Here is a 21912-nt window from a genome sequence, read left to right on the forward strand (position 1 = left end):
AAGAAAAGAAACTTTTAAAAACCCTGAGATGCCCTTCCCTTCTGATTTCAATTAAAAATTATTTTCAGAATTCCCCACCAGGGACAACACCTTGGTTCTTATGTCTACTTCAGAGGTGTTTATTTTTTAACAGGTCATTATATACCACATAGACCAAAGTTTACTGTATACCACAGAGATACATCTGGCTATGGTTTGGTCTAATAATACATGTTTCAAATGCTTTTTTTTAATAAACATAAGGGCAAGTCAGGAGGAAAGATTTTTAAGCTGTTGCAGAAAGCTCTAGTAATAATAAAATTTTAAGTAAACTTGTTATTTTCATGGTCTTGATTTAAATGATAATGTCTGTAGCAGTAGCAAAAATCCATATTTGTGCACACCCATGCACATAACAGTATGAGTAAATTAGATTAGCAATACCATTTGTGAGGAAAAACTTTCTGCCTTTTAGGCTACCTTACCTGGGTGGCATAAGTGCATTTTCTGAGATATTGTTGTAAGATTCCAGTAACATTTTCTTCTCATCCCACACTTTCAATGTGTGCAGCTCTCAGTGACATGCAGAGGATCTATCCACTCTTCCCAAAACCTCATTTCCACTTTGATTACTTCTGTACTGTGTGGTTGGCCTCCACAGCTCTCTCCCAGTCTTCTACAATTCATTGAAGCTGGCTGACTTGTCCAGTTGTGCCTAAGGCAGAGCTGAGGCAGACCACGCATCTCAAGTGAACAGAGGCTGGTGCTGTTTCCACCAGAGTCTGTGGCAGCAGGCTGAGGACACTATGGGCTATGAATGCCTCTTTTCCCTTCCTCTGCAAGCACTGACAGCTTGAAGGGTTGGGTTGTCAACCACAAGATGTTTAAAGGAGGCATAATCCACTGGGGTTCAACGTCAGTCTAAAAACATAGAGTAGAGCCCCCGTTACAGCAGGGTCTGCTGCATGCTGTCAGTGCTACAGCACTGGAGGCACACCTGGAATAAAGCACCACTCAGCAGGACAGTGGGGCTGCAGGATCTGGCATTGTGTTAAGAAAAAGAAATTGTATTTATCTGAAGCACTTGACTCATCCTAGGTCTGTGGAGGACTGAGCAGCACAGGCAGGGCATCCAGCCCAGGAGATGGGTGAGCCTGGGAGGCAAGGGAGAAGGCTATCAGATCCCATTCCCATCTCTGGGAATCTCTGTGTACTAGACCTGGGTTCAGGGGAAATTAATGATTTTTCTAAAGAAAATCAGGTCATCTTTTGTGACCTAATCCCTGTGGTTTGCAGGTTCATTCCCAGATTGCCATAAGCCATGGGCAAAACACCTTTAATATTGTTGTAAACTCCTACAGAAAAGACCTTGTCCCTCCATTATGAATAGGAGTCAGACAGGGATATCAGCACAGGAAAACAGTAACTGTGGGGCAGAGAGAGATGGCCACACTCTCATCCTGGCCAAGCGTGAGGCCATCAGAAGATCCAGTCATCCCAAGTAAGTCTCTGTAACATAGGCCCTGCCTGAAGCCAGGCTGTGGTTGGTTTCACACTGAGGTGAGAGTTCCTCTACAGAGCAAACTCACCTCCGGAAGGCAGAGTGCTGCCAGGGTCAGGCCAATCCGTAGATGGCTCTGCTCAAAGCTAAACAAAGAGCAGAGATAGCTCCCAGCATTTCCCAGCCAGACAGGGAGACACATCTTGTGCTCCCATGGATTTCCACAGGAACCAAACTGGGGAGACAACTCCACTCTCCCACAACCCATTTCCCATGTCTGAGCCTGAATCCCATGGGGTGATGTTCTCCAGCTTCCAGGACTTCCTCAGACCCACACTCACCTGAATGCAGTGTCTTGACTCAGTAACTGCAACGTTAAACACATGCTCTCCTGGCAGGCTAGCCACTGAACGCACCATGCCTTCAAAGAGCGGGCTTTCTTCCTAACCAATTTGCTTTAGGTACCAATGAGGGTTCTCGGTTCGTTATTTCCAGTGATTTTACTTGTACATAAAGATCTCACTCAAGCCTCCATTGGAAAAACATGGAAAAACCCTGCCTCGTTGAATCTCTTGCACCACGTCAATTCCTGTCGTCATACAACAACTGATACTTCCTATGCACCCTCAGCTGTAATCCTGAACTGTACAGGACAGGGTGGGCTGAATGGGGAGAAGTACAGAAGAGAATAAAACTCCTCAGACATCTTCCAATCCATTACAAAGTCTGACTTTGTCCCCAAATGGTCACAGAACTACAGCCTTGCTTCCTGAGGCAGATGAGCTCCTGCTGTGACCACCCTCCCCCCTCTTCTCTATCTCTTACAGACAGTTGCTACTGATGACCTTCTGGAAGATAGGAGAGAAGGGAGGGACAACTCTCTTTTTGCTAAATCTCTTCTTCCTCTTCACTAGCAATCTCCTTTGGGTCCTGAGGCCCTTGCTCTGCTCTCTCTTTTACATAGGCTGCCTTGATCTGTTCCAGTTCGCACAGCTCTGCCTCCAGCTCTTCCCTGTGCATTGACCGACGGTTCCTCAGCAGTTTCATGGGGAAGGGGTTTAAGTCATTGAAGGCAATGTTCATCAGCTTCCTAAGATAGAAAACACAGGTCTGGTCAACCGATTTGCAGGCTGGTAACACGTGGTAACAGATACACCAAGGGCATCCTGAGGCAGGCAAAGAGTAGGACCTCACACTTCAGCTCTCTGGACTCAAAAGCCACCAAGCAGCAGAGGCTTAAAGGAATCACAGGCAATTTCTTCTCACACCAACCCAAGCAATACTTTAAACACACCTATACCACACCACCGTTTAAGGTACCAGTGTGCAGCCACCAGTCAAAAGACAGTGGATCAGATGCCAATTCTGATGGCCTCTTGGGGAGGAATATTCCTGGTGCTGAGCTCTTCTGAACATGGAAAGCTTCACCTCAGACACGTTGCCATTAAAGGTTGTGAGTTGTGCTGTGTACCCAAATACCCCAACTACAGCTGAGTGAAATGCAGCAAGCAGTAGCACAAGTTCCAGTTGCTACAAAAAGGAGGCTGACACAGAATTTGGGGCTTGCTCTGCTGTAGCATGCCTTTGCCTGGGCCAAAAATATTTTAAGTAATGCCAGGAAGGGAAAGTCAAAAAGAGACAAACTGATCCATGTCCCATGGACCTCTCAATGCATATGCATCTCTCTTAATAGATCAATGACAATTCTTGTTTGGCTGACCCAACAGGAAAGGAAGTACAAATACAGGATGGAAGGCTGTCTACAACTCACAGTCCTACCTGCCATCCACGATCATTCTCGTGAAAAAGCGTAGGTACTGGTAGATCTCCACACTGTCATGAATCCTCAGGATTTCCTCCTCATTGTATTTAAAAATCGCAAGAGCATAGCGGAAAATGACCTGGAGGGTTGAAATGTATTTGAGTTGACAAGTTTTAAGCAGCTGAGGGACCAGGCCCTCAGTGCAAAGAGTAGGACCTCATACTTCAGCTCTCTGGGCTCAAAAGCCACCAAGCAGCAGAGGCTTAAAGGAATCACAGGCAATTTCTTCTCTGTGCAATTTCAGTGCACACAGCACTGCAGCATAGGCTTGACCCTGGGATACTCCTGCTCTCAACAGGCTGTGCTAGGACAAGCCTAAAGAAGCACAGAGCGAATTTCAGGAGAATGACCCTCTGTAAGCTAATTTACAGCCCTAGAGAATTCCAGGACGTACAAAAGGATACCACAGGGATTTCACAAGGGGTCTCCAGTTCTCCCTATGCACAGGGGCAATGCAGGACACACATTTTCAGATAATAACTGCCTATCTTATGCTTCCTGAATCTGTCATACTACTTTTGTCCAGGTCACAGAACCAGGAGATGCCATGGTCTATCAGAGAACTGTTTGGTAGCACAAACACCTGCTAAAAAGCACCAAGGATACTCTGCACAGCATCAGGGGTTAGGTCTGCCTACTGGCAGCCAGTACACAGACAACACAGGAGACTGAGAGACATCAAGGCATGCCGCGAAACAGGCAGGAAAGGACAAGGGGTTCAACCTCACATCTCTTTGACACATATGTATGTCCACTGCCCTGCCATCACATCACAGAGGTGGTGCAGATGTGAGGGATGCCTAGACTGAGAGTTGTACCTTAGTTCCCTCGTACAAGAAGGCATCCCACACTTGCAGGAGGATGTCACTGACCAGGCTGTCCACAAAGGCCACCAGAAACCAGTTGAAGGTGATGAGTGATACATCAATCTGATACTGCTCAAAATGAGCCATGAGGCGAGGCAGCTTCTCAGACAGGAAGTCTTTGAAGACTCTCTGATCTACCTAAAATTGACAAAAAAGAAAACAACTAAGCCCTAGTCGACAGCAGTCCTAGTATTGAAGGAGGAGCGGTGCAACAGGACAGTGGCCCTTGCATGTTGGGGTCATCACTGGTGCTGCCTTCTAGCGAACCACAGCCCAGGAAGAGCAGAGCATCCTTTGTCTCCCAACCCTTCAAAATTACTGAGCAGTGTACTTGCACACTGCAGCCAGTGCAAGGTGTGGAGCTGAAAAAGGGCTAAGATACAAGCAGAGATATGCACATTCTTCTCGCTCAAAAGGATCATATTTCTTCCTAATCTCAAAGTCTAGAAGAAAAATGCTGCCAGATCTTCCTGCACCAGTCTTCCTGGGATTTTCTGTAATATCATGAGCATCCAGTTGAATGACAGGGATTAAAACCTGTCCAGGTCTGAATGACTGCACATGGCCCAACAGAATGAACACCTAGAATGTCTTTGACTTTACAAGCAGGACCTGAACTCAATTAGCATCTCTTTGTGGTCCAAGTACTGCCTGTGCTCTGCTTCTGCCTGCATGAGCTGAAACCCAGAATGTACTTGGTGAGATCCTTGATACAGGTTTATAAAGGCTTTATGTCAGCAGAGCTGTGGTTTCTAGAGGGTAAGTGCTAAGGAGCAGGACCATGGTTAGGTCTTTCCCTATGCCATATCGTACTACTGCCCCAGCTGTGTCAGCTCCCTTGACTGTGGCATTGTGGTACAAACCAGATGAGGTAATATGCTTTGTCTTTAAAATTTGCAAGAACCTTAAGTTTTCCAGCCAACTCAAAGCTGGAACAAGCCAATCCACAAAGTATCACCCTAGACCTTCCTCTTTACATGGGTCTAGGCTACACTTTCAGAGATCAACCATGAGTTCAGGAAGTCTTACTAAAAAAGACTCTCTCAAATGGCCAGAGGGCTTTCTGATCTGCAGGGAGCCCCAAAGCAAGAACACACACTGTCTCTGATCATGAACTGAGGCAAGTACAGTGAATATAAAAATCTCAGTATTTTCATCCACCTGCACATGGCACTCCAAAGATAGAATGCAGTTTCAAAAAAGGTATCTGAAGGGCTGCAGAATGGTGCCTTCTTCATATCAAACTTTGCTGCTTCACCTCTACTAAGCCCTCCTTAAAACAGTAACTGTGGAATTAATGGGCATCTTCCTTCTGACTAAGTTGACCTTCAAGGAGTGGTACCCAATTTCCTAGTGCTGGGGATCAATTTTGCTAGCACTTTTGTACTTTCAAGTCTACAACACCTCTGCAATAGAAAGGATTGCCAAGTGGTATCACTGTCCTGTGAGAAATCAAAACCGCACCACAAGTTCACTGCTCGCTTTTAAACCTTTACTGTAAAGCACCGTGTGAGAGTCCAAGCAAATGTGAGGGTGCACAGCTCACCTGTGATGTTATCAGCGTGTCACTGTAGTAGTCTGCTGGCATTAGGTTCTCCACAATATGGACTAGACACCAGAAGGCACTTTCCTCATCTTCCAGGACCAGGAGAGCAACAGCTGCCAATCTGTGATGGACAAGACACGGTGAAGCAATACAACACTAGAGGAGGTGTCATCAGCCAGCACGTGAACTGAAGAATACAAGACTTCTTTTGGCATGTCTTCAGTCCATCAGTGTCCAAAATATCCAATGTATCAGGACAGCTGGACAGAGAGACAAGTGATCTGTTCTGCATGCTTCTGAAGGAACCATAAGGCCGTGATTTTCTTTCCCATGTGCCTCTGTCAGAAAATATGGAACTGGTGTGACTAAGCTGGGTTTCCCACCTAATGGAATTTTCTGTAAATCTGCTGAAGTTAGTAATGTGTTGATTTTGGCTATTTCAATACAGGAAAGAGCTCACTCAGAGGTACTCTATATGTGATGTAGTTCACCTTCCCATACATTCTTTTATATCCCTTACCTCCTTTAGTTCTGATTTATCCCTTTCAGACAGACAACATCTAATATCAAGGGTTCCCTGGAGTGGAAAATGTCTTTCTGAAGACCACAGAAAGAACAACAGAAATAGCTTATACAGATATTCCTCATGTGAAAAGCTCCAACTGGAGATTCTCTTCTTGAAGCTTGTGCCTGGTGCCTTTTTCACTTGGTAGGACAATTCTAAGAAGTCTGTGTTTACCTTTCCTATACCTTTCTTTGCTAAGTGAAAGAAGCTTTTAGGTTCCCTGAGCTTTCTCTGCTGCAGAAAGAACCACCTCAGTTTCCTCAGCCTCTCCTTATTTGCTGCACTTTCCTTGTATCTTAACACTTCACGACATTTCCCTCAACTCTTCTCAGCAAACAGAGGAATCACCAAGGTGTTCTGCTGAGTACATTACAACTTAAAAATTCAGCCCCAGCCTCATGCTGTTATTCTGGGACTGCCTCACCCTACCTCCTATAGCTTGTTCCTTCCTATTCTGTAACTACAGAGATGCTAAACAAGTGCATCCTGCTGCTTGCTGGATCCCAGCAACAACACTGGATGAAAAAAAAAGACACCAAATGCAGAATTGTGCAGGAAAATACCTAGAGCCAGGACAGAACTCCAGAGAGGCAAGCATCACAGCCTGGAGTCTACACCTTTTCAGTGCCATTCCATGAAGAAGCAGCATACCTGGCTTCTCACCTGTTCAGTCCCTGGCAGTATCCAATGGCAGGATTGTGCCAGGAGAATGCCAACAATACCCTCCGGAGCTTGGGAATGAGCTGGGAAGTGGGAGAGGAGAAATGCTTGTTGTTGGTCAGTGTGCGGGGCAGGTCGAGCTCGATCTGGCGGCAGGCAGGGTGCTCAGTGCTCCTGCTCTGCTGCAGCAGCCGCTGGTAGTGGTCAGGCAGGCGGCTGCAGTGCCGGTTCACAATCCACCTCCACACCCACTGCCGATGCTCCACTGGAATGCCACTGCGGATCAGGCTCTTCAACTCTGCAGAGGGGTTCAGCTCTCCAATGCTGTTCCACCTGTCACGGAGGGGCTTCTCCACAATTTCCCGGCTCCGCAGTTTGTTGGACTTTATTTCCAGGGCTTGGATTTTGGCCAGAAGTTTCCAGTCCTCAATTTCATAGTCAGGTACAGTCATAAACCCATACTCATCATACTCACTGGAGGAACACAAGGCAGTGGTTAGTTCAAATGACAGTGCTAGTACCTCTGTCAAGGACACTGCTTGGGGTCATGCCAGCTACAGCCTGCTGCCACATTCCCATCACCCATGCCAGAGCACAGGTACTCCTCCTTCACTTCCCTGGCAGCAGCATGTGACAGCCTGCCATGTCCACTGTCTCAGAGCCATGAGGACCAACGGGAGCCTGCAGCAATGGCATACAAGCTTAGACTCAACTGTAACTTTGCTCTGAGCTGTGGCCCAGCCTCATCAGACCTCTCTCACAGCTCCCCAGCCCCTAAAGGAGTATCTAGCTCACCCTGTGTACCTTCTCCCTACCATGTCCTAGGGCAGAGACAGTTCTGTAGGAAGGGACTGCAAAGGCTTTGGGGCATCAGATCAAAGAACAGAGATCCACAGTCCTTTCTGATGTCTCCTGGTACACAGTGAAAATCTCCTACCAATTGGAACACACCAGGAGTGCTGATAGTACAGCTTGTTGAGGGTTTGTGCACCATCCATCCACAGGGTGGGATACTTGTAAGGTATCATCATGTTCTTAACAGAGGGACCAAGCCAGCCTAGGGGTCTCATCTCCAAAGCTATCTGTAGAACCTGCGAGACTCATTAAACAGACAAAATGGACACTGCTACAGAACAGGAGCACTGACTGGGCAGGAAGGCATAAACACACGTAGGGACCGCAGCAGTGCTGGTGGCAAGGCTCTCTGGAGGTTTCTAGTGCAGCCTGCCTTCACTGCAAGGCTGTCCCCAGGATTAGCACAGGGCAATGCTGGGAGTAGAAAATCCCTAAGGACAGAGATGCCCCAACTACCAGGTGGCCTCTTCTACAGAGAAAGTTCATCCTCATGTCCACTATTTACCTCCCAGGCAATCCATGGCTGTCATCACTTGCCATACTATCTGCCACTGCCAAGAAAAGTTTAGCTGTACCATCTTTAACTTCCCCTACCTATGGTGATATGCTGCTATCAGATACTCATGGTCTCCAAAACACTAAATCAAATCAGCTTCCTCAACCTCCTCTGCTATGTCATGACTCCAAGTCCCTGTTATAAAAATGGTCCCAGATCTCTCTTGCCTGCACATTGCCCTTCATAGACAGGCTTCTACAAAGGTATTAATATTCCCAAGCTCTTGACTCTTACCTTACAGGGTTCAAGTTAAAACCTTCTTCTGCTTCTTCCTTCACATCCCACTGGAGCGATTCCTGGATGAGATTCTTCACCAACTCAGCATGGGAGCTGGGCAGGCCAGGCACAGCCTCCTGCAGCTTCCGCAAGACTGTCAGGTACTTGCTCTCCATCTGGCAGTTTCTTGCTTGCAGGCAGGCACACTGATGGGGAAACAAGAAGGAAAAAGCTGGCTCAGTGGCAGTTCTTCCTGCATTGCCACTGCTCTCTACTGGTCTGGTCTGCACATAAAGCAAAGACTGCTGAACAGCAAAGCCCCAGAAAACACATTCAGTAGTTTTCTATAATCAGTGGAATTGCAGATGTGAATGAATCACCATGGTCTATCAACAAGCACATACTGCAGGACTAGCATGCAAAAGAAGTTGCTTATTGAGTGGGAGACCTACTACACCATCACCTATTTAGCTACTGCATTACATCAGTGGGTGTCCATATTCCAGCCAGCTCAACTCAGGACACAATCCAAGAGCAACTATTGCATCTGAATTCTCTGCAGTCTTTTCCCTGCCCCTCACACAAGTTGTGTACACGACATCGAGCTGTGCCCTGACAAAACACACCGCTCCTGAGACCAAGCTATAAGCGCACCATTTTCAGGATACATGGCAGCACCACAGACCAGGTGCCACATGCCCCTCAGCACCCCCAGTCCCATGGCACTGGTAGACATCGTTTCTCAAGCACAGGAAGCCCAGCTGAGTTCAAACACCAGGACAGTACCTGACACCACCATACTCCTGGGCACACAAAGCAGAAAAAATGAATGATGACTGTTAGCCCACTCCACAAGTGGGGGACTGAGGCCACAGAGGTGACAAGACTCACCCAGTGTCTCAAAGGAAGCTCAGTGAAGACTCCTGTTCAGTGGAAGCAGCAGTTGAAAACAAGAACAAAATAGAAATCACAGAGAGAATTGGGTTGGATATAGAGGGGACAGGAAGGAGCATGGGAGACTTTCATACTACCACTTTAATCAGCATATTGCCTCACACTGAGCATGCTGGGCTTGTCTGATTACTTCCTTTCTGAAGGTTATGGCTGTTTCAGGATCAGAGAGGGCAGTAAGTTAGGAGGCAGGCAGGGTTTCTAAGAACTAGAAAGCAAACAGATTTAAGAATGGCAATAACACTTCAGAAGCACCTTTTTGCCCTGTTCCAGAATCCACAGCTGTGGAGACATACCTGTGATGGTGCATACCCCACCTCAGGCCACACTATGATCTCAGAAATGCTCATTAGGCTTCAGCCTTGATGAACAGGACCTGGGCTAAGCTCCTCTTGAGCTTATTAGAAACACTGTCTGCTCCCAGGAATTTCTGCTGTCTAACGAGCTCCTGGTTTTTAATGAACAGCACTGGAAACTTATTTTTCTTGCAAACTCAAGTGGAACAACCCAAGTGGAATAACATTTTTGTTACCAAATTTTCAAAGTTACCAGCCCAAATTGCAGCCAGGATGGAAAATTACTGTGACTAAAGCCCACTCTCTTGAGACCCTGTGTGAGACCCTCTGAGCACTCCCAGACTGCAGCGGCCTGTGACCAGCAACCTCCCTCTCAGTGGGACACCTCTCAGAGCCAGACAGCTCTCAAGTTTGCTATACTTGGAGGACCACCACCAAACAACGACCACAGACCTTGAGCTGATGCCCCCATTCCTTGAGGCTCCACTCTTTGGCTGTTGAGAAGATGCAAAGTCATCCAACATGATTACTTCACTGAACTCAAGGGGAAATTTTCACAGGTAGATACCTTGTACATACTGCATAGGTCTGTGTGTGTGCAAGTGGGGAATATGCTACAGCAAATGCACTATGAGTGTTGCTCTCCTAGATTCTTAAGTATAGATTTGTAAGTAAGTTAGGCCTACAAGTGGGCTGCTGCTGTGCTATAGTAAATTCTATATGAACCTTTTGTTAAACTGGTTAAACTAAACTATTGATTAAGTGCTGCTAAGCTTAACGCTATTAAACCTTTAGGCCTAAACTGTTAGCCAAGTTTAGGGCTCAGTTTGGCAAGGGGTCCATGCTGACCACTGTGACTCAATGGGAGGGTCTCCCTTATTCCTTTTATCCTTACCCTTTCCCATCCTTACGTTTGTCCATCTCCAGCCTCCACACAGATCATTTAGTTTTAGATTTATCAGTTTTAGGTTTTAGTACAATTTTTCCTCTGTGTGCTTTAACCATCCAGCAAGTAGTAGAGCAAGCCTTGCCAACAAACTTTGTAATGCTTTCACTTTAATATTAAACCTGCTTTAGCTGATAGCTTTGCCAGTGATTCTTTAAGCAACCTAAAACATTCATTCATGACAATACCTTAAAAACCAAGGAAGTAAAACCTCAGCAAAACCCACAGAATAAATGCCAGCACACACAACCAGCCCTGGAAGTGGTTCAAGACCAGAAGGTAGGATTAGACAAGTCTGAGAGTAACCAGGTTATGCACACTTACAAGGCTAGAAATAAAAATAAAACTTAAGAAAAAACATAAAAACTCTGATCTAACTGCAGGACCTGAAGACTGCTGCCATGTGGCAATGCCAGGTCTAGCAGAGAAACCATGACTAGATGGAGCCAGGACTCAAGTCTGTCAGCTCTCAGGAAATTCTTCTGATTACCTACACAGTGTTGCTTTTTCATTTGTGTCCAAAAGCATAGCTTTTGGAAATGCAGAAATCTGGGTTAAGTTTCAGCATCCTTAAAACTGAGCTTTGCAGGTATTTTACTTTTATTGCAGAATGAAAATGATCATGTCTAATTTGGAAACAACACAAAGCAGAAGAAAGGTCACACTAAAAAAAGACACTGGGAAGAAAGCTTACTCCTGGCAGACCAAAATCCATTCCAGTGCCAACTTTGAAAATAAATTTGTAACAGTTCACACCAAAGGAAGAAGGTCATTTTGCCTTACCTTCATCAGAAGAGCTTTTTCATTCTCAGCAGCACTTGTCCAGAGTCGAGTAACCTGGTGGATCTCCGAATTGAGAAATTGATTCTGGGTTTTGTATGCATCTATATCATCCTGCCATGAAGCAAAACAGTCATACAAGGAGAGTTCTTGGGGGGGCTTAAAATCCCTCATACTTCAGGGACACCAGGTTATGTTAGGGACAATAAAGTATCTCAAAAAATTTGTGTTCTGGGGAGCAGACAGGACTCCCCAGGACAAATATTGCCTACAAAGGAAACCAAGGCACAACATTAAATAGGAATGTCATGCATCGTCAAGACACTTGAAAATGCTAAATTCATGTATATGCTTAAAAAACACAGAGACATCCAGGTCATATAAAGCTAGAGAAGCATCTAAATAAGATGTAGAACATATATGCTTTGTTTGGGTTTCATATGGTTGCTTGATTTGGTTTTGGTTTGTTTTTTCTTTTTAAAGGAAACAAATCTCAGCTCCATGGCTGGGAGCAAAAACACTCTCCCACAATGTAGCAAGTGGCTCTTGGGGCAATTCTCCACCTCACACTAACTGGTCATTATAACTCTGCACATACAACAGGATGGATCTGAAAGAACCAGGATGTATTGGGAAACTGTTTTCAAGAAGGAAACACAGGGGAACAAGTTAGTGAAGGTAGCAAGTGAGACTGCAACCCTGAAACAAAAGAAAGCAAAGAAAGAGGCAAGCACTGAACGATGATGCAAAGTCAAACAAAACAGGCTCTGAACTGAAGCTGATCCAGAAGCTTTTTCAGCACCTTAATGGCATCAGGTGAGCCCCTTCCAGCCTTTCTCCTTTGAAGGCAGATGGAACAACTAGCAGAAGCATATTCTGTGCTTCCCACAAGAAACACCCTCCCACTGAACCTGAGGGAACAGAAATGAGAGCCCCCAAAAGACCTGTGCCATCTCACACACCTTTAGGTGCTCAATCTCCTCCTGCTGCTTATACAACGTCTCTGCAGTGACAGTGTTGTCTTCTTGCAGGGGGTCAGAGAGCTCTCGGGCCATCTGTTCTGTCAAGGCCATGATGACTTCCTGTTTGGCGTGGTTCTTCTCCATCAGAAGCTGCACATGTTCCTTGAGTTCCTGGATGTGGCTGTCTCTCAAAGTCAGTATCTGCTCCAGTTCCTTCTTTTCTTGTTCAAGAGCTTCCAGTCGACTAGTCAGATCTGCTATTTGTCTCACTTTATGGCGCACCAGCTCCAGCCTGTCCTTATCTTCTGCTGCAGTGAGATACATGCTAGATACTCGCTTCTCCTGCTGGGCTGCCTCCAGAGCTTTGTGGAGAAGTTTAACCAGCTCCTGGAAAGGGAATGCAAAGTCATCACATCACAGTGCTGCCCAGGGCAATGGCAGCACAGACAGCACAGACTCAACAGTGAAAGGTCCTCAAGATCTTGAAATTAACTCATTTCAGAAGGAAAACTGAATGCAGAAATCTTAAAACCACATTGACACCACAGTAAAGAAGTTCTGCTCGCAGAGCTGGGCCTGAAAGGTCTCTGCAGTAGCTCGCAGATGACTTGACTTCATGTGGATTGTAGCACAGAAGCTGCTGCTCACACTGTCTGAATTCTGGCTTTCCTACAATCATTCCTGGGAGGCCCAGCAGAGAACCTGGAGATCTGGTCAGCAGTGTGGTAAAATTGGGGGGAAATTGCATCTCCTGTGCTACCAGGAGGTAATTGCAGTATCCATTTTAATCTTCCCACTGCCAGAGTCCTCCCTGTCTCCATCCTACCCGAAGGCATGAAACCTTGCCCCAGCAACACGTTGCTGATTCAGGCTTTGCCATCTCAGACACTTAAAAAAGCAAATCAAGGATACAATTGACTGCCCAACATGGGACCTGGCTCCCCTGTCTCTTCCATTGGGATTACTACCAACATCATTAGTGGAGAACCTGGCATTGCTCCCTGTTTGTGAAGAACAGTATCATCCATGAGAGACAGCCCTTGCAGTGACTCATGTCCTGACTTCTCTAGTCAAATCACATCTTAATGGTGGTTCACTGTTCAAAAAGAATGACTTGTTGTTAACAGCATGACTCCACCTGAGTTCTTGCCAGTGTCACAGTACCTATTCAGGACTGTACTTCATACCTTCAGTGAGCAATAGAGATGCACGAGCAAGACACCAGCAGAGCACACTTGGATTTGTTTTACCTCCCTCTTCTAGATGGCTGCACTTCCTAGTAATGGCTGAAGGTCCTCCCTTGTGCTGGGCACAATCAGGCAGACAAAAAGTGGTAACACCAGGAGCTTCAAGTGGTCCCGTTAGTGCCTGCTGAGCACTTCTCAGCCTAAGACCAACGTACAGGGAGTCCCTGCAACCAGCCTCAGGGCCCTGCCCTTAGAAGCAGCAGTCTCTTCACCATGCTTACCTTCTGCGACTTGACTTCCTCTGTCAGCGTCAGGATCTGTTGCTGTAGAACACTCACTTTATCCATTGGGTTCCTCTCCCTGGATAGTTCTTCATGTGAGCCTGGGAAGCCACTGTTCATCCACCTGGCTTTCCTAATCCAGTTCAGCCTGGACTCCATCCTTCCATCCTCCAGGGTCCCTTCCTTAACTGAAGAGAGATAGGCTTAATTTACACAGAATTGCTTTGCTACTGTGGACTCCCAAGTCTTGCTCTGGGGGACTCACAACACTTCTGCAGAGAAGGCTGACACAGGACAAGAAAAATTGACCTGCTGGGATCCACAGGATTGAAGCTGAAACAGTGGGGATCAGACACAGGTATGCCCAGAATAAATGAAGCTGTGCAGTTTTATGGTACCTGTTAACCCACTTTGCACCCTGCTCATGTATCTTGCCCACAGCAAATGCAAGTTACCACCATGGAGAGGTAAGCATGTAGTGGAGCTGCTACGCTTAGCCTCTGGCTATGCAGCAATTCTACCTCAAAGAAATATGTCTGGCACCATGGATTTTGGGGTTTTTTTGCCTCTGCAGAAGGTTGAAGAGGTACAAGATATAGACAGATGCAACCTGAAGCAGAGCCAAAAGAGCCAATCTTGTGGCAACAAGACAGGAAGAGACTTGAGACAATGTGATAAGAGTTTTCATATCCCCTGACAACTTGCCACCCTCTCCTTCCCATTCCTGCCAAGTCCTGATTCCCACTAAAAGGCATCATGCTCAGATCCACTCACATAGCTCAGTAACAATCACCTGCACACCCTGCCCCCATTTCTGCCTCTTGTTCCTCATCCAGGTTTGCGGGATGCTCTTGGAATTCATCGAAGCTGAAGACATTCTCATTGTTCCCCCAGAGCTGTTTGGAGCCACAGATACTGTAGACAGTGTTTCTGAAACAAGAAGAGATCAAGACAGGCTAGTGAGCAGGGGAAGTCATGATCACTGCAGTCAGTGCACATTCAAACTACTCAGTGCCTCTACCTCCCCTTAATTCCCACTTCGCCTCCCAAAACCTCTCTCCTTCATGTGCTGAGAAAATGAACTCTTCACAGCATTGGTGGATCTGAGGGGAGCAAGGCTTAAACTGCTGTAAATCAGGAAGATGCCACAAAATCAGTACCAGCACAGCAACGTAAAATCCAGTGATCTTTCCCCATGTGCTTGAGCCCTATACACAGGTAACAGTAGACCAACAACATCTCTCTCCCCCCTCTCTCTCTCTCGTTCCCTCTCTTCTTCCCTCCCTCTCTCTGCCCCTTCCCTTAGCACATGGCAGAAATCCCCAAGTGCCAAGAAAAGTTCAGCTACCTACAGCACAGCCAAAACTTGGACAAGGATCACATTTGAAGCAGCCATGGGTTCTGTGCTCCAAACCACATTTAATAAATAACCTTGCCACAACAAAGTCAATAGACTAAATGGAATAGAAAGATTCAGGAACAAATTTGCAGTCAGACCCAGAAACAGTTTGTTTCAGCTGCTGTTATCAGATATTGCCAAAAGCACTAAGAGGTAGCTTTACAGCATCATACAGAGCCACAAATGTACAAGTATTTTCTGTAAAACCTATGCAAAAAGGTATGCATACAGGTCTTTTCCCTTCTCCTCACGTGCTGCCCATCAGCTAAAACAAAATAAGCCCCGTTTTGAAGACTGCAAAAGACTCAGTGTCTGCTACTTTCCTAACTGTAAATGAAGCTACCATTTAGATACTGTTCTCCTTTTGCCTTGCTACTGGCTCCAGAGCAGAAGAACAGACCTTACTGACATGAGAGAACATACTGGCGCTTAAGATCAGCAGACCTTCAACCCCTGTTGTCTGCAGTTAGTACTGATCTAATGCAATTTTCCTGATTTTTTCTACCTCATGCTGCAGTTTGTTTTTCCTCTCAGACCACAGGAGCTCAGGGATCCAGACATGTTACACTCATGAAGACCCAGCCTGACAGTGAGAGAGAGCCTGGAGAAATGTTTACAGAACCAGGGGAGCAATACAATTTGAAGCTGAAAAGAGACTATTGCTAGTCAGGCTCACAAAAGCAAGGCTGGGGAGTTGGGGGGGTGAGGGAGGAGATAATGTTTGCGTTACTTTTAATCAAAAATTAGCGAATGGGAGAAAATGCATAGCTTGCAAAATAGTACAGCTGACTATTGATACTCTCTGGTCTCATGGGAGTCTTTCCTCCTATGGGCATCAGATTATAGCCACAGCAGTGGTGGCAAAAAACAACAGGCAACCTCCCAAACAAAAATATTTGGCAGGTGGCTCGCTACCTACCACGTCTGTGGCCACTTACAAATTTTTGGTTATATGTAAATAAGTGATTAGGAAATACCTACTGAGATATTGATAGGGTTGCTTTTGTGCAACTGTACCTGTCGAAGGCTTGTAACTCGAAATCCAGGAGGAGGAGTAGCAAGCTGTGCAGTCAGGCCATATTACAGGTTCAAGAACCTTTTCCTTGGAGCTCCTGCTTTAGAGAATGCACTACATTCAAGGTCCTTTGAAACAACTGAAAAGTGCTAAGGGGCTTCTATCTATACCTACTGAGTACAGCTCAATCTGACCATGTGCCCTTCCACCAGTGCTGCGCAGATGCGTCACAGGCATGCAAGGCACTACTTACACTGAAGAGAGCTTAACCAAGTCCTAGGTCTGCCACTAGGATCTTTGGTAAGAGAGCAAGATGATGTGAAATGCATCAGAACTGGGGTATGGGAAAGACCCTCTGGCAGGAAGTTTACTTTAGCCTGGAATATCCTTAAAAAGCTGATTCACAGTTCTTCCACCTAGGCAAGAGTCCTGTTTCAAACAACACATGACAGGCAAGGAAGGCACACAGTGGTAGACCAGCATGTCAACTGCACTCTGCACTCTAGTTCTCTTCATTCACTTACTGTATCTCTGTCCAAGGGTGCTTAAGGGAGATGTTCTGCAAAGCAGTAGATGTTTGGGGTGCAGGCAAAGATGCTGCCTTTAAACCCACTGCTTCTGTTGGTGTTTTCACCAAAGGCAGAAAGTCATCATTGTCAACCACATCTATGTAAAAACAAAACAGAACACAAAAGCAAATGAGGAAGACAGAATTCCATTGGACTTTGGCTCCTTCATGTAACCTGAGACCCACAATATTTTACTACAGGTATACATTCTATGTTCAAATGGTCAGGTGGAACTAGGACAGCAGAACAGTTTTCCTTAGTTTTCCATCAAATTACAGAAGTTTCCATGTACAAATACAATCATCTATTTGAGGACAATCAAGTGATTTCAACCATATATATAAGAACGACTAACCCTAAACAATTAAACTTTTTAACTGCCTAGAGAAATAAGTAAGGGAGATTTTGCCATTCTCTTTCCACATCCCAAATCATGTTTCATACTTTTAATGTGTGGGTAACTCTCCACAGTTTGTTACCAAATTTTTCCCTGCTGTACCAAAATGCCAAGGTACCCTTCAGAGCAGACACTTACTAGGTAGGGGATCATTTGTCTCAAACAAAATGTGCATCAAGTCATGACTAAACAGGTGGACGCCCTGTTTGTGCCCTCCCCTGATCCACCCATCTGGGTACCACCACTTCTAGGAATGAACATCTTCATACCACTGCTGAAAATTAACTTTCTCACTCTAAATTTCACAGGCCTAGAAAGAGGAAGGGGATATACCAAATGTGCACACTTCAGATGTGTGAGGAAAATCAAGATGGAATCCATGATCATAAGATAATACCTGGACATCTCCAAACACATGCTCTGGATTTGGAGGCAGCTTATTCACTTTCATGCATAAGGCATTTCATAATAAGGCAGAAGTTCCAAACATTGACCAAGCATTGATAGTTGGCACCTACATTTAAAAATCTGGCCAAAACCTCTGCCCACTTACAGATGAGGAACACCATCCATGGAGGGTGTGCTGAAAGAAATAGAAAAGCTGACATATGCGACACCTACTTGTTCTGCCAGCTGGAGGTTCATTCACAAGCTGGGAGCTGCCCACAGGAAATCTGCTCTTAGTGTTGCAAAATTCCCAACGTCTCATTTGCAGCTGCTGCAGCCAGTACATCATTGCCTGCTTGCTGATTGCCTAACATAACAAAAAACAGGAAAAGGAAGGGAATAATCTCATCACCATGAGACATATCCTGAGGGGATGACCACCACTTTGCTACACAAGTCAGCAGAAATAAAGGCCAGCTGCATCAAGCCTATGCTGAATCTGTATCCTCTAGTCCTAACCTCGATTTGGGAGGTCAGAGTAAATCTTTAGTATGGCCTTAAGTAGCCAAATCTCAGTGGACCGCTGACCCAACTTTAAACATGTTTTGGTTTACTATACTCCAGGGCTAAGCAGAAATGTCACAATTATTTTAGACAGGAATCACCCACAGAGCTTCTTAACAGCAACTTCCATGGAGATAAAAATCTAGCAAAGATTCCTGCTGGAACAATCATTTTAGACAGGGGAATTCATTTCGGTTCAGTACATTACATGTGGACTGCAGGACTCCCCAATTGCTTTAATTCAGCACATTGTTCAGGTTTTATTCCTATTCTGTTAAACAACAGCCATCTCACACATATTGCAGTCCCACCTTTGCCAAATCAAGCAAGTAATTTAGGTCCAAATGGTAACGATTCAAGCTGGGAGGACTAAAGTGAAATTCAAGCTAAGAGATGCCTTAGTAGAGATCTGTCTGTCCTGACTGGGAATGTTTCATTACAAGAAAATGCTGCCCCTTACCTTCAAAGTAAAAGCTCTGCTTGGTGTTCTGATCTCAAAAATCCCTTCCCCATTTTCCATTTTGCAGTCAAAGCTGGCGCTGGAGAGCTCGATAGACCCCAAAGGGTTAATGTCCTGGGCAGTTCTGTAGTATAGTAAGTGACATTTGTTTTCATCGTAAAAGAACCAGCGAGACTTCCAGGTCTTGATTGGCCCCTTGATGCCAAGCTTATTTAAATAGCCACAGAGTTTTTTTCTGGATGTTTCTTTGCTAGGTTTCAGCTGTATGTTTTCCAGTTCTCCAGGAGAGGAAAGCACATCTTTGTCTTTCACTGAGGCTCCGTTTCTGCTGTTATCATCTGGATTTGACTCCACTAAATTTCCTAGAGCTGCAAGGGAACATGCTCCACTTTCTGGTCCTTTCTTCATCTCTTTCAGGAAATAGATCAAAACAGGAAATTCTTCAGGTAAATAAGTAACAGCAGATCCTGATTATATCATCATTATAGAACCTGGAGCAAATAAAAAAGAAGGAATAAGCTCACGTCTAGCATACAACAAAAAAACATACCCTAGCTTTCAAACTACCCCGCCAAGGTCTCCAACTCTACTTTTGGTTGTTGCTCCCTGCCTTCCTCTGCTCAGATGACCTCTACATATCTGCTTTCTTCCTTTTTTCATTTCTAAATTAGCCTGGACTAGCAACTAAGAAACAGTAATAAAAAATAATCTTTTGAGTGAAAAATAAGTACAGCCTGTGAGCATACAAAATCAATAGCAATAACGAGGGCATTTAAAATGTTAAGGAATAGTTGTAGAAAACATGGCAAGATAAAAAGCTCTGGGGGTAGGCACATACTTAGGTCAAGGGGTTGGAGGTAAGTATGTCCTGGTAATTACACTGAATGTCAACAAATACTTTAAACTATGGTGTCTGGAGAAAAATCCAGCCTTATGCAGCATCCTTTTAACTAATTTGTGTCAGCTGAATATTTTTGTTAAAAAGCCTGTATGCTATGTGTTAGTTCTTCATCCAGTAGGATGGAATCATATGATCGATTATGCATCAGAGAAAGTAATTCTGTGACCCTTGCAAAAGAGACTTGGTTGCTCAGTGGCCAAAGTAAGCACCTGGGTCCCAGGAGGAACACAAGGTGCAAAAGAGAAAAAACATCCTGGAAGGGATCTGTGTAGATCTCCAGTTCCACCTTTCTCTCAGAGAAGGGGCCAACTTAAAAGCTGTATCCAGCTGCTCCGGTACATATTCAGATGAATTTTGATCATATGTAAGGATCAATTCTGCCATGCTTCTGAGCACTTTTTCAAGTGCTTCACCAGGTGTGATTTTCTGCTCAGAGCTGCAAACACCCACAGCTCCTGTATAAAGAAAGCTAACAACACTCCAGAACAGTGTCTACAAATAATTTTTTGCATTTTTTTTAAACTTCAGTTTCAGACATTAACATATCTGAAGCAAAGATGTAAGCAAATAAATTGTTGCAGTGTTGAGTTAGTGGGAATGTAACTGCAGACACAAAACTATTAAACACAACATCCAGCTGTATGACAATGGAGATAATACAACAGAGCACACAGAAATGTTGCCCAACCTCACACTCTGAGGAACAACTTATCCTCATGACTGAAAGAAGGCGCCTACCCACCCTAGCGCTTGCTAAGCGCCATCATGTTTATTGCTGCCAACTCCTGTTCCCACATCAGCTTTACAGACAACTACTGATAATGTTCACTCTTTTTGGAAAGCTACTGAAATTCTTTTAGTTGACTCCCATGGCCGTGGATCCTGGTGCTGAACACATTCACAAATGCCAACAACAAGCACCCTCTGTGAAGGTGTTGCCTCAACTAAGGTTCTGTAACACCCAAAAGCTTCATTTCCAAGCTAATTTTGCCTGGCACAAATGAACTATCATCAGGAGCAAGTAATACTCTCAACTCCCCTGAACGGACCCCGGAGCTTTAATGGCAGTACCAAGTATCTCCTGTACAGTCTGAAGACTCCATCACACTTCTACCTCTTACCAGCATGATAGTCTATGGGTCCACACCCAAGTAAGCATTTCAGGTTCAAGCACCAAGTTATAAGGAGTCATGTCAGATCTGGATTGCAAAGCCCTCTAGATAAGACCTCACCTCCTTAAGAGAAGCAGAGAGATGCTCCTGGAAGTCACCGTCTGCTGGCATAGAGCTACTGCTGCAAGTACCACCAAGCAGGTAACCACAGCCTCCAACAAAGCCAGCAGCAACAGAAAAGCGGCTTCTGCTCCAGGTTTTCTTCGGTCCAGCCGTTGCCAGGGAACTGCCTGAAAAATATATTTAGCCAAAAGCTGCCTTAACACTGACTCATCAATGAAAACAGAACAGGGTGAACTGCGCACAAACGTCTCCGGAGCTGCCGGCGTGAGCGGCACAAGGCAGCCCCAGAGCCCCTCCCCGTGCCTCTCCCAGAAGCGCCTCCCAGCCCAGCTGCACCGCGCCGGGGCACCAGCGCCGGCGGCTGGAGCCTGGCACGGCGCTGACCCTGGCACCGCTTGTAGCGGGCAGCACCGGGGGAGGGAATCCGAGCTGCCCGCTGGTCGGAGGATTTTGGGGGTGGGGTGGTGGCGCTGCGGGAACACGCAGCTCTCGCCGGGAACACCTGCGGCCGCCGCCCCGCGCTTCCTGCCGGGCCGGTCCGGCGGCGGTGCCCGGCGGGGCGGGGCGGGGGGGCCGGGCCGGGCAGCGCGGCGGGGACGCAGAGGGGAAAATAGTAATAAAGAAGGGCGCTTCAGCTGGCTGGGGGGAAGAAAATGATTTACCAGGGTGATGGTGCACATGGAAAGGAGTCAAGGCTACAGGGGACCTGCAAGTCCCGTCTGCTGGGAGGGATTCTCCCCAAGCCTCCAAAACCACCGGACGGCGATGCAGACCCGCTGCTCAGCGCACCCCGCAATCCGAGAGCCACAGCTGTGCAGTCAGCTGGGGCAACTGAGCAAAGGCAGGCAAATTCCAATGGGTAAGAACAGTGGTAACTTGGTGCCGCGGGAGACGAGGCTGATGGGATCAGGCTGGGCCAAGGGGTCTAGACTAAACCCTGAAAAAGCTTCCAGAAGAGATATTGCAGGGAATAGGGGCGTCAAAGACCAAAACAAGCGGTGCAGGTCCTGGGGGGC

General features: G+C 46.0%; 1 protein-coding gene across 2 annotated transcripts; it reads right to left on the reverse strand.

Moving 5' to 3' along the window:
* Positions 1 to 112: 112 nt before the first annotated feature.
* Positions 113 to 21226, reverse strand: TBC1D2 (TBC1 domain family member 2). Of its 2 annotated transcripts, XM_027709290.1 has the most exons (15): positions 21143 to 21226; positions 20894 to 21063; positions 18761 to 19168; positions 17971 to 18103; positions 16908 to 17049; positions 14763 to 14899; positions 13970 to 14157; positions 12502 to 12888; positions 11543 to 11653; positions 8585 to 8772; positions 6943 to 7413; positions 5715 to 5835; positions 4121 to 4306; positions 3260 to 3381; positions 113 to 2570 (listed from the first exon to the last, which is right to left on the reverse strand). In XM_027709290.1, the coding sequence occupies exons 2-15, from the start codon at positions 20942 to 20944 to the stop codon at positions 2369 to 2371; spliced, it is 2847 nt and encodes a 948-aa protein (XP_027565091.1). In that variant the 5' UTR covers positions 20945 to 21063; positions 21143 to 21226; the 3' UTR covers positions 113 to 2368. The 2 variants fall into 2 exon arrangements, with proteins under 2 accessions (XP_027565091.1, XP_027565092.1); XM_027709291.1 differs by having other exon boundaries at positions 18761 to 19251; positions 20894 to 21203.
* Between the last annotated feature and the right edge of the window lie 686 nt (positions 21227 to 21912).

Source organism: Neopelma chrysocephalum, unplaced genomic scaffold (assembly GCF_003984885.1).
Source record: "Neopelma chrysocephalum unplaced genomic scaffold, ASM398488v2 Primary Assembly neopelma1_96737, whole genome shotgun sequence".
Lineage (NCBI taxonomy): Eukaryota > Metazoa > Chordata > Aves > Passeriformes > Pipridae > Neopelma > Neopelma chrysocephalum.

Excerpts from the sequence above, each read along its gene's own strand:
- TBC1D2 (XM_027709290.1), bottom strand. The coding sequence starts at position 20,944 with ATGCCAGCAGACGGTGACTTCCAGGAGCATCTCTCTGCTTCTCTTAAG. Across the intron at positions 18,104-18,760 it reads GCAGAGCTTTTACTTTGAAG|GCAATCAGCAAGCAGGCAAT; the intron begins GTAAGGGGCAGC and ends TTGTTATGTTAG. Across the intron at positions 12,889-13,969 it reads AGGAAGTCAAGTCGCAGAAG|GAGCTGGTTAAACTTCTCCA; the intron begins GTAAGCATGGTG and ends TTCCCTTTCCAG.